Genomic DNA, 12,933 nt, shown 5'->3' with positions numbered 1-12,933 from the left:
TATAGGGATCTAAGGTTAGCCTATTATCTTACATTGATTATTCTTCAACACACTTAGGTAGCTCACTACCTCTCTTATTTTAATCATCATTCTACCTTATTTTCACTACCCCATCACCACATTCAATACCATCTACTTCCCATGTCACCTACATCGTCACAATCCGGTCTCACCTTCCCCTACATCTCAATTATAAACCCTAGCTTATAAAATTCTAAATTGGATACCTTTACCTGTTCACATTTACCTTTACCCTCTAATCCTACTCACTTGATAGTGATCCATAATTAGTACTGAACATGTCCCATTTTTTTAAATTACTACTACCTCTATCGTCATTACTATCTTCACCCATTCACTACCTCGTACGCTATACGTAATCCTTCTTACCTTCTCGAATTCACATGATAGAGAGAGCCCCTTCCCTAATATCTTTTTCCTGTGGAGATGACCCTTGCTCATCACTAACTAATTAAATTAATTTACAAGTAAAGTTTTTCAAATATTATTGATTAAACTCAATTTCACAACGACGTAATTCTACCCCTAATTTTGAGTTTATTAGATGCATAAATAAACTTACATCTTCAGGTACTCTCTATAGAATGGCACATCCTTTGGCCCTTGCTCGGAGCTCTTCAGTATCCCTTTGAGCCTTCTCTAGCCTCTCTTGTAGCTTACGTATCTCCTCTTCAGATCTCCGTTGAGCAGCATCTGCTGCCTCTTCTGCCTTCAAACGTGCAGCTTGTTCTTCTTGTAATTGTTGCTCAAGCCTCTTCGTTGTCTCCCTTAGCTTAGTCTCGACCTGCAGTACTCAAATCATGAGGGTTACAGTTACAAGCAGGGAACGATAAATCAACTGGATCACAGATATGACCAGCTGATTGATTGACAGATCCGCAAATGATCTGGTCTACAGTTCAGATACGTCTCGTCATTTTACTCTCTCGACAAAACCAGATTGATCGATTGAGATAGCCGTTGACGTTGGTCTGAACTGCGAACAGATAGTTGGATTGCTCCTCTGATCAACCCCACTTATAAAATGTTCATGGAATAGGGCAAGAAACTAGGGATAGCTTTTGATTTCTCTGTATTCTGTTGGTTTTTGGCACGTGACAGTGTTAAGTATTGACACCTGCCAGATGTCCAAATCTTTCAGTTTAAACAGCAAACAGATTGATCAGATCGAATATTTTGATCTGATCAATGATCTAGGACCAAACAGTTGTTTGGATTGGATTGACCTGCAAGCATGATCAAGATCCAGATGACATGATTGATCGTATCACTCAAAGGTTGACTTCTTGGATCGTCGGACCTATCAATACTGATGCTCAACGGTAATCCAACCCAATCGGATTGGATCATCGTGCCGTAGTTACAAGAGTGGTAAGAAAATGCATTCGCTAATGTAGGACTTCATACCATTTCAGTGATTCGCTTCAGTTGATCATCATACTGCTTATATAAGCGATCAAGCAACTCCGACATCTCCGGTTTTGTGTGCCCTGTCAGAGATTCAACTTCCTTTTTCTTATCTTTCAGACTCAAAGCTCCTTTCTGATTGCAGGAAAAAGCTTTTGATAAGAAAACATACAAAATATTACATGACATTCATTAAGTGAAATCCACCAAACCTTTAGTTCAGCAAATAATTCGTCCGAGTAAGGTTGACCATTGTTCTTTGCGATGACCAAGTCAACAAGGGAGAACAGTTGCCTAATCTGCTGAGCCTTTTTATCTGCATCCTTAGTCTTATTATCAAAAAGCACCACCCTTTGCTCACACAACTCTAGGAATTTCTACAGGGCATCCAGGGAACAATAGTGAAGAAAAATAATTAAATTCTTTGGTTCATGCACCAATCAATATTAAATGAGATACCAAGTAATCGATACCTGCAAAAGCTCAGGGCATGTACGGATGTATTCTTCCAAGGTCACTTCGCCTTCCTCAAGATCATCACCACCAGTGAAAATCACAATCATATAATTTGTGATTTTCTCTCCGAAAAAGGTTTGTAGTGCTTGTAATGCAGCCTCCTCTTCTCGTGAAAAGCGTCCACGGGTGGAAAAGACCACGAGAACAGCATGGATACCATCCTTGGCGAGATCAATACATTTAACAATTTCTTTACCAATGAACTCAGGTTCAGCTGAAAAATCAAACAACCCTGGAAAAACAAAAAGTATCAGGCGAAAAGTTATTTTAGCCGCTAAATAAAACTAATTCCATGGAAATAGATCCACTGCAGGGAGGAATTAAACAATTACTGGTTAGTGTAGGCTGGTCCAAGATGTAGTGGCATTAAAATCTCCCTTATTTATAAACAAGGACCTTTTGACTGCAGATCAAAATTCAAATGTTCTCAATTTTTTTTTCTAATGCAATAATGCTATTGCAATTCTAGTTAAATTCTAATAACTAATTTGCCTTTTTTCATTTTAAGACTATCTACAGAAATAATGAGATATAGTTTCTTGCAACTCCATGTCCAATAGAAGCAAATCTGCAGGCAATCTTCAAAATGAATTGAAACCCTTTTTAACGTCACTAAAGCTCAATATGAAAAATTGAAGTGTTTCGTGTCTTGGTTTGAATCTTAAAACTGGAGAAATTATGTGTTTCAACAACAGAAAAAATGAACTCAAAAACAAAAAGAAGAAATGAGTGATGGGTAGTGTTCACCCATCGCCGATGTCGATGTCAATCTGAATCTTGAATAAGATATCGAACGGGGAGAACCAAAATCCAGCATAACAGATTTTGTTCTTTGAAACATAAAATCCAACATAACTGATATCAACATTAGAAGACTCCACCCCCCTTCCCCTTTTTCTTTCTCGCACTGAATCTCTGACTCTCCCTCTCAGAGTCTCTGGCTCATGCATTGCCCATTGACAAAATGCACAAATGAGGCCAGACCATCAAGGACTGAGACTAAACTATCCATGTTTGAATCAACAGGGGACTAATCCAGTGAACCTACACATGAACATTTGCCTTCTATGTAGATACCATGAGGCATGCATGTGGGCCAACATTGGACAAAATAGTTTATACAAAAAGTTATCTTAAAATTTTTTATAATACTAGGACAAATTGGCTCAACGCTTGCTGTTTTCTGATATTCGGACATCAGATTTGATATCCGAGATCTGATGTCTGGTACAAATATCCACCATCGCTGATGATGATATTCATCCCGATATCAGATACTTGCTACAGGCCCAATATCTCTTATGATGTCCAAGGCTTCAACAGTAACCATCTTGCTTTCCTGGATTTCGGATAACAGAGTGTCCAATATCAGAAATCAGGATGGATATACAAGGGCAAACACTAGTAATGGGTATGCAAAAATCACCAACCAGGAGTGTCTATCACGTTCACAATTCGGCCGTCTTCTAAAACGGCTTGTTGTAATTCACACGAGCTGGTTACTCCAGAAAGGCCAGCTCGGGATTTAAAGGCCCTCCGATTTAAAATACTATTCCCGGTAGCACTTTTGCCATTGCCAGTCCTTCCAACCAATACAACAGAGTTGACTCCATTTGATGTGAAGTCCCAGTCATCATCAATGTTATTTCCACCCATCACTAGTATCTGTTAACATTTGTCAAAAAAGGAAAATTTGTGAGGCTGCCCAGACCTCAGAAAGTAAATGATAGTTAAGATGATTCATGAAGATAACGGTAAAGTTAAAATAGAAAAATTTAGTTAATTGGTGCATTTCATATTAAAAGCACATCCATCAAGAGACATTACCAACAAAACAAACGGGAAGTAAATAGACTAGAAGATGATCAGAACAAAGATGATGGTCATTCACGACATGAAGCTGCTCATCTCCTATTGGTTTGGAGGGGGGTGAAGAGAGGACCAATGCAGTCAATATGTGTATGGATTGTTCATACATTTTAATAGTGTCAACATGATCCATGGTTGGTCGGCATTTGACCTAGCCACCAGCCAGCTTGGGAAGAAAACGCAAGAAAAGACTTCATATCTTACTCTTAGGGTTTCTCTGGTTTAAAACCAGAGATTTACGAACAAATGGGCCGAGCCCATATTGGAGTGCAACAGCAGATTGATAAGTCAGTGGGTCCCTTATATGTGGGGCCCACAGATAAACAAGAAATAGAAACAATAAATAAAAGCGGAAGTTAGTCTTCTGATGACACCCCCCCTCAAGCTGGTGCATAGATGCTACCAATGCCCAGCTTGGACACCATGTGCTGGAAGTTGCTGCTTGGAAGGCTTTTGGTCAAAATATCAGCTAGTTGATGTGATAATTTTGGAGTCAATTTTCTCCCTAATAAAGTGCCTGTCGACCTCTACATGTTTTGTCCGATCGTGCTGGACTGGATTATGTGCAATGTCAATTGCAGACTTACTGTCACAGTACAAGGTGATTGGGGTGTCCTGAGAGAAACCTAAGTCTTCCAGAACTCCTTTGATCCACAACGCTTCACATATTCCTTTGGCAACAGATCTGAACTCTGCTTCTGTACTGGATCTGGCTACAACGTCCTGTTTTTTACTTCGCCACGTAATCAAGTTTTTTTCGATGAAGGAACAGTACCCAGATGTAGATCTCCGGTCCACAATTGACCCTGCATAATCGGCATCAGTGTAGAGCTTTACAGAATAATGACTGTCTTTTTTGAATAGTAAACCTAGCCCAGCTGTTCCTTTCAGATAGGCTAGCACTCTATGCGCCACTTGCCAATGTGTTTCCCTTGGATCATGCATGAATTGACTCAATACTCCAATGGCAAAGGCTATATCTGGTCTGGTATGGTTCAAGTAGATAAGTCTACCAACCAGTCTTTGATATTGCTCCTTGCTGACTCGACTGTCGTCCTCACACAATCCAAGCTTCAGGTTTGAGTCAATTAGGGTACATGCAGGCTTGGAGTCCAGCATTCCGGTATCCTTTAGGAGGTCCAGTGTATACTTGCGTTGAGAGATGAAGATACCTTCTCTTGAGTAGGCTACTTCAATTCCCAGGAAGTATCTCAAAGGAACCAAGGCTTTGATGGAAAATAACTGTGATAGTTGGTTACTCAGTTCCTGAATACCTTCTCCATCACTTCCAGTGATTATAATATTGTCTACATAAACCAACAATGCCACGACCCCCCCTGAATGAGAGTGCCTGACAAATAAAGTGTGATCCCAGTTACTCTGAGTGTACCCCATAGTTTTCATGGCTAATGAAAATTTTCCAAACCAGGCACGTGGTGATTGTTTCAGTCCGTGGAGTGTCTTCTTCAGCCGGCAGACTCTATTGCCAAACTGAGGAGAATAATATCCCGGTGGTGGTTGCATGTATATTTCTTCTTCTAGATCTCCATGCAGGAAGGCATTCTTGACATCATACTGATTCAGACCCCACCCCGAGTTTGCTGCCAGTGCGATTAGTATCCGCACAGTGTTGAGTTTTGCCACTGGTGAGAAGGTCTCTGTATAGTCGATGCCATATGACTGACTATATCCTTTGGCTACAAGTCTAGCCTTACACCTCTCCAATGAGCCATCTGAATTGTATTTTACAGTGTAGACCCACTTACAGCCTACACACTTCCTGCCCTGTGGGAGTGGTACTAGCTCCCAGGTTTCATTTTTCCTGAGGGCCTCCATCTCTGCATCCATAGCTAACTTCCACTTGGGGTCTTTCACGGCCTCTTCCACAGTGCGTGGCACACTCACCTCATCAAGCTTGGCAAGGAAAGTGTGATATTCTGGCGAGAGTCTTTTGTAGCTAACCACATTGCATATAGGATATTTTGAATGTTGAGTGCAGGTTCTCTTCCCTTTTCTCAACGCCACTGGCCAACTCAAGTCTTCCTCCCCGTGCATTGGGTCTTCTTGTCTTGCATCAGTCTCCTCTGTTCTTGTCTCCTGTTGCTCAATTTCCCCTAGCCGTGGCTCATTCTGATCTTCAACATCTCTGATATGGTCATGCTCTTCCACTGGTAATTCTCTCCTGATGGCAGTCTCTTCCCGCAACTGCCACTCAATATCTCCTCTGCTCTGTGTTGAATTATCATGAACTCCCTCAGTTGGATCAGCATAGAACATCTGCTGCTCATTAAAAGGCACATCTGCAGAAACAATGATCTTCCTCTGGTCAGGGAGAAAGCATCTGTAGCCCTTTTGAGTTGGAGAATATCCAACAAATACACACTTTTCTGCCCTTGGATTGAGTTTGCTACCTGGATTGTGTACATGTGCAAATGCCACACATCAGAAAATTTTCATTGGCAATTCATTCTTGGCCCTTCGGTCAGGGTAGAAGGTTGACATCATATCTGTTGGGCTCTGGTAATTAAGTGTTCTGGAGGGCAATCGATTGATCAAATAGGTAGCTGAAAGAAGGGCTTCTGCCCATAAGTATTGTGGTGCATGTGCATGAATAAGGAGCGTCCTTGTGGTATCAACCACGTGACCTATCTTCCTCTCTGCTACCCCATTTTGCTGTGGGGTGTTCACGCATGATGATTCCTGGATTATGCCCTCATTGAAAAAGAATTTTGACAGTTCTTGATTGAAAAAGTCCTTAGCATTATCTGACCGAAATTTCTTTATGGCAACTCCATATTGGTTCTTCACCATGTGGCAGAACCCCTGAATGATGTCAGGTACCTCTGTCTTATTTTTGAACAGGTGTACCCACATTCTTCTGGTGCAGTCATCAACCAAGACAATAAACCATCTCTTGCCTGAGATTGATGGGGTTCTACATGGCCCCCACACATCAGCATGAATCAAAGTGAATGGCCGTATGCTCCTCTCACTAGTATTTTTAAATGATGCACGTTTGTGCTTCCCCAAATGACATGAGTCACAAACGACTTCAGACAAATCCAGAGGTTCAACAAAGGTAGGGAACATTTTTCTCAAAATAGCAAAAGAGGGATGCCCAAAACGAGCATGCATCATCTTCAGCTGCTCCAGTCTTCCAGACGTAGCTGCTCCTGCCACCATCAGTGCTTTTTGCGTGCCATCATCCAGCTGGAGTAGCCCATTCTTCTCTTTAATTGATCCAATCTTCATATTTAGTATCTTGTCAAACACAAAACATCCATCAGACCTCAGGATGACTGAGCAATTAATATCTTTGATTAGTCGCTGTAGAGAAATCAGTTGTGCCCTTAACACAGGCACATGAAGAACATCTTTAAGCATTCCCAATTCTTTAATATGCACTGTACCAATGCTTGCGACTTGGAGAATTTCTCCTCCAGCAGTAATCACTTTCCTCTGATTCTCACAACAAGCATAGGAATAAAATTTGGAGCGATCAGGGGTCATATGATCTGTCGCTCCAGAGTCAATGATCCAACTCATGCCTAGAACGGACATTTGAAAAACAGTAGAGACATGATAATCACCTGATCTGGTCATGGAGGCAGATCCGAATAGAGACTTGAGTCTTTCCACCTCTTTTCTCAGCACAGATATCTCTCCTCCCGTGTTCCTGGGCAGCATTTTGGACTCTCAGGGGAAACTGTTTCATGTCCTTCTTGAGCACTACTTTGGACTGTTACTGCATTAGCCTGACCTTGGCGAGGAGGTCGATTCTGCAATTTCCAACATTGTTCAATATTGTGATTTCGCTTCTTGCAGTATTTGCAGAACATGCCCTCCCGTGACTGAGACTGTGACTGTATCTGAGGCTGTGGCTTCCAATTCTGACTCCTCTGATCCCCTTGAACTGTCTGAGATCTCTGAGGCTTCTGTGTCGTCGTCTTAGCCATCAACCCGGCAGCACTTTCTCCATGGCCAGATTCAGCCATCACATCCAGCCTTTCTTCTTCTTCTCTTGCCAGTCTGATGGCTTCCTCTAGATCAGGTAAAATTTCATGATTCAGCAATTGACTCCTGTTAGTGAGATAGTCAGCCTTATGGGCTAATGGGCCCCATTCTATAAGCCCATTAGCACTCTTATCATTCTCTCTCTCCTAGGGTATATGTATACCCAGCCATGTACTCTATTAGGTCATGTCATTATCTTCTTCCTTCCTCTCTTAACATGGTATCAGAGCTCCAGAGCTCTTCCATCTAGGGTTTGACATCACCCTCTCGCTGTCTAGCGAACCCGGAGCGTGACCGACGGATCAGCCACAGCGCGAGCTGTAGCCAGCCCGCGGAGCTTCTGGAGAACCAGCCGCAGCCGCAGCCGCAGTCGCGCACAGCCGCAGCCGCAACTGCGCGCCAGCAGCAGCCGCGCACAGCCGCAGCCGCAGCCGCAGCCGCGCGCCAGCCGCAGCCGCGCACAGCCGCAGCCGCGCACAGCCGCAGCCGCAGCCCCGTGCCAGCCGCAGCCGCGCGCAGCCGCAGCCGCAGCGCAGCGTGCCAGCCGCAGCCGCGCACAGTCGCAGCCGCGCACAGTCGCAGCCGCAGCCGCGCACAGCCGCAGCTGCAGCCGCGTGCCAGCCGCAGCCGCGCACAGCCGCAGCCGCAACCGCGCGCCAGCAGCAGCCGCGCACAACCGCAGCCGCAGCCGCGCGCCAACCCCGCTCTCTTAACAACTCCGCATGCTTCCTTCCTCTCTTAACAACTCCGCATGCTTTCATACTCAGCATTAAGGCCCAACAGAAATTTGTAGAGCTTATCCTTCTTTGTATATTGCCATTCGTCTGACTCAGGATCCTTGATCGGCCGGTAGTAATCGATCTCCCGCCAGACACCCTATAGTTCATTGGCATATACAGTGACCATCTTGTCCCCTTGAACCAAATTGGCAGCCCTAGCAATTAGGCTGTATATTCTCCAATCCCTTCCCTTCAAACTGCCTTTGTGGGCATGATCCCAGATTGCTTTGGCTGTCTTCAGGAGGAGGAAGTTTTTACACTCATTTCCAAGCGTGCTCCCAAGGAGCCAAGCTCAGACTAAGGCATCATCCCGCTTCCATCCTTTGTACCCTGCACTGTCAGGGTCTCTAGTGATGAATAGATGGTCAGACAGAGCTCTCCCTTCCAGGATGATCTCCACGTACTCACCCCAATGTAGTGCATTCAAACCATCGTATTTGAGGGGTTCAGGAACACTTGGAAAGGTGTATTGCACCACATTCTCGCGATCTTGGAGTGATACAGAATCACTCGAACTCGCCTTCGCCATCTCTTTGGCCATTATCGAGCCCAGAGAACCTAAAGAAAAAACTTTTCTGATACCTTGGAATAGCGAGTTGCTTCCATTGCGTCTTCCCCAAACGAGGAGCTCTTCATGCCCAGCTCTGATACCATGTCAACAGGATCCATGGTTGGTCGGCATTTGACCAAGCCACCAGCCAGCTCGGGAAGAAAATGCAAGAAAAGACTTCATATCTTACTCTTAGGGTTTTTTTTACAAACAAATGGGCCGAGCCCATATTGGAGTGCAACAGCGGATTGATAAGTCAGTGGGTCCCTTATATGTGGCGTACACAGATAAACAAGAAATAGAAACAATAAATAAAAGCGGAAGTTAGTCTTCTGATGACAAATAGCATCAGGTAGATCACCGGCTTCGGGTGGTCTTCTCTATTTTCTTCAAAAATTAAAAAAAACTATTGAAAAATATGAACTTAAAATAAAACTCATTGCAACTAGAAAACAGTATAGTTTACATATAATCATTTAAATTTGAATAGAAACAGATAATATTTAATTACATTAAAGATAAAGTCCAAGAAACTGCTTCTTGACAGTTATATATGTTAGAAATCGGGGTTTTATCGCAGATTCCCTTTCTTAGTTTTAAATCCTTATAAAAGTGACAAGAAACCTAAATCGACTGCCCCCACTCCAACAGTAGCCAGGTTCCTCTTGCCTCTCTGTTCTTTTCTCTCCCTTACTCTATTTTTCATCTCTCTCGTTCTCTCAATATTCCTCTTCATCTCTCTCTGTCTCCATTTCTCCCACTTCTACAATATATGTCCTTTCCCTATGAAGTTTAACTTGGTATCAGAGCAAGTTCATGTGTCTTCAGCTAAATCCTCAAATATATCTCCAATATCTTCTCCCTGGCCTGCCTCAACCAGGACCGGCGCATCACCCACACTGCCACGTAGTAGCTGCCATTTCTGACCCTGGCACCAACTCCCTTGGCTATGCTGCTGGCATGCCTGTAGGATGGCCCAGGATGGAAACCGCGTACAAGGTCAATCGGGCGGATGGCTGCTTCAGCTGCAACATGGAAGATTGGTGTTTTGGACAATGCGGATGTGGTCTCCATCTCCCTTGATGGCAGTGCATTGGAAAAACGTGGGGTTCTCAGACTATGGATGGTAATGGTCCCCCCACACGCTATTATCTTCAAGATGCCATCATCCATTGTGGGGATGGAGCTGGTGTTGGGCCTCGTCCCATCTCTCTCTTCTCAGCAGTGCTTTGCCCTCTCCCTTTCCTCATTGGCAGTGCCGGCAATCATCCCAGAGGCCCCTTTCTCTCTGGAATCGATCCTGTTTTGACTTCCCTCCGGTTGGCAGTGACTCCCCATCTTCCAGAGGAAACCTCTCCTTTCTTGGCAGACAGGAAGTGGTCCTTTCTCTTCCAGCAATGGTTGTGAACTGTTGACCATGGTTGATTTTCTTGGCAGCCACAGTAGTTTGATAGAGGTAGCACTGTTTCAGTTTCTTCAAACGTGGTGGGGATGGTTGAATTCTCCAAGTGGGCAGCTGTGTCTTCCTCTTTCCCTTATTTTTGCTTGCAGCCACATCGGCATCACCATGTCATCAGGCCCATCAGCTGTCTTTGCTTAGTTAGCTCTGCCACATCAGAGTCAGCCACAATGTCATCCAACTTGCTGATCAGCTGTCTTTGTCAGTGTTTTGCCAAGTGAGGGCACTTATCTGGGCATCTATCACCACACTCACCAAGATTTTCAGAACTTAACAGAGGACACTTCAGCCAATTTCGAGCACTTCTCAGGCCCAGTCAAAGTCAATGCATGATCCAAAAAAAATTCTGGCGTCAGACCATCATCCTCCGAATGTCTTCATCTGTTGATGATCTTCCTCCAGCAGCTTGCAGCAAGTCTTCATAGCACATTCATGGTTCGCAAAAGATAGCAGGATTGGGCCAAAGGCAATACCATCCCCTTTATAGGGATAGGAAACTGTAAAACCTCTCAAATCAAGTTTCCACTTGATAATTAGAAGACCAACCTGCTAAGCCCCTTCACCACAGTTTTCCGCCATTAATCAAGGGTTGAGGATAGAGGAAGAGAATTGACGTTAAGATTTTTGCCCAAAATTCAGAGGGAAGGCAAGAATGGTAGAAGGATCATCGGCAGAGGGAGAAGAGAGACTGACAGAATGATTTTCACACAAGAGAGAGAGAGAGAGACATGGGAGCTCAGAACACTTAAATTACTTTTCGGCTGCCTTCTCAAAAGAGGGCAGGTCTATTTAAAGGAAATACAAGTAAAGTGGAAAAAAAATAAAATACCCTAAGATAAAATGGGGATCATATCAAAGTACCCTACAACTTCCTCTACCACTATCCTCTCTCTAGTCTTCTCGAGAAGGGAGGAGAAAGAGGGAAGAGGCATTCAGAGAAGATGCCAAGAGGAGGTGTTCGCCTTGTCTCAACAAAATCACTCAGTCATCTTCGTATTTTCCTTCAATCTAGCACTCCTTTCCATCTCTCTCTACCTACCTTCCGGTACCCTAAGAAAAGGAAATCACAATAAACTCCTTTTTCTTTTCCTACCCCTCAAGCTGATAAAAGGTTTTCTGATTCAAAGCTGGGAACCACAGAAAGAAATTAACTCTCAGGATGTCTGGCGTAGAGTTTCCTGAGGCGCCATCTCAATGTCCAGGAGGAAAATCAACCGTTTTCATCATCTCATTACAGATCGCTATCCCCAAAGGCTTTCTGACAAAGAGAATAAACGGCTGCTATAAGTTCTTTGCAAACCCCTAGAAAAGTTCTTATAATAGTACCTCACATCAGACTCCAGTGATCTGGAAGCTGAGATTATCTACCTTATGAATTTCTAAACAGGGTGAGACATCTCGGGCATGTCATTTTACTTTCTACGCTTGGATCGTCTTCATAACATGAGGAAACTTTAATCTCCACTAGCAGGACAGCAGAGACGCTACGAGAAATGAACAATCAGCTAAACCAGAAATTTCAATCTTCTTTTCTAAAATCCAGAATCTTTTCAGGACAGAGTAAAAACCATCATATACCAACTGTATTCGAATTTCACTTCAGAGTGCAACAGTTACAGATGGTTGATCACTCAACATGACCATCACTTTGAGAACTTAATTTAAGTCGGAGAGGATAAAACTCGAATACAGCAACTAGGCAGCAAAAAAATCCCCAAAATCTGTTTCACATCATGGAATTGCAAAAAAGGGGAACATGTTTGGGTTATCACTTCAGACTGCAACAGTAATGGATGGTTGACAAGTCGACATGACCATCAATTTGAAAACTTTCTTCAAGACGGAGAGTAGAAAACTCGAACACAGCTTAAATAAGGCAGCGAAAAAATCCCCAAAATCCGCTTCCCTTCAAAGAAAAGCAATTAATCGGGAATACGTATAGGTTATCAACAAGTTCAACGAAATGATCGAGAAAATACGCTTCCCTGCAAAGTTACCTCGGAAATCGCGAAGAATTGCAGTCCCTGTAATCCTCTGCGATGACGATCTACGATCGATCTATCATCTCCACAACGGTGTTCGTCCGAGCTTCTATACTAGTCGGTGAAGTAATCTCAGCCGTCCGATCTTCGAAGGACATAATCGCCACATAACCCCGTAGTAATGGAGTCTTAACGTCGATAATTTTCCTTCTTGTCTAGTTTTATATTATTAACACAATCCGAATATTACAAAAATAGGCATAAATGACGTCATTAATATGGGAATACCAGTATTTATTTAATTTATTTGGTATTTAATTCTTGCCGTGTTCTCAT

General features: G+C 43.4%; 1 protein-coding gene across 1 annotated transcript; it reads right to left on the bottom strand.

The window, feature by feature from the left end:
* Positions 1-481: 481 nt before the first annotated feature.
* On the bottom strand, positions 482-12,735 carry LOC144705294 (P-loop containing nucleoside triphosphate hydrolases superfamily protein). Its single transcript, XM_078577895.1, has 6 exons — positions 12,613-12,735; positions 3,375-3,609; positions 1,902-2,176; positions 1,641-1,805; positions 1,429-1,563; positions 482-805 (listed from the first exon to the last, which is right to left on the bottom strand). Exons 2-6 carry the CDS (start codon positions 3,598-3,600, stop codon positions 599-601), a joined length of 1,008 nt encoding a protein of 335 aa, XP_078434021.1. The 5' UTR covers positions 3,601-3,609; positions 12,613-12,735; the 3' UTR covers positions 482-598.
* Positions 12,736-12,933: the final 198 nt, after the last annotated feature.

Source organism: Wolffia australiana, chromosome 7 (genome assembly GCF_029677425.1).
Source record: "Wolffia australiana isolate 7733 chromosome 7, ASM2967742v1".
NCBI lineage: Eukaryota > Viridiplantae > Streptophyta > Magnoliopsida > Alismatales > Araceae > Wolffia > Wolffia australiana.
Note: the sequence above shows the minus strand (reverse complement) of the source record. Positions and strands in the feature narration are given on the sequence as shown.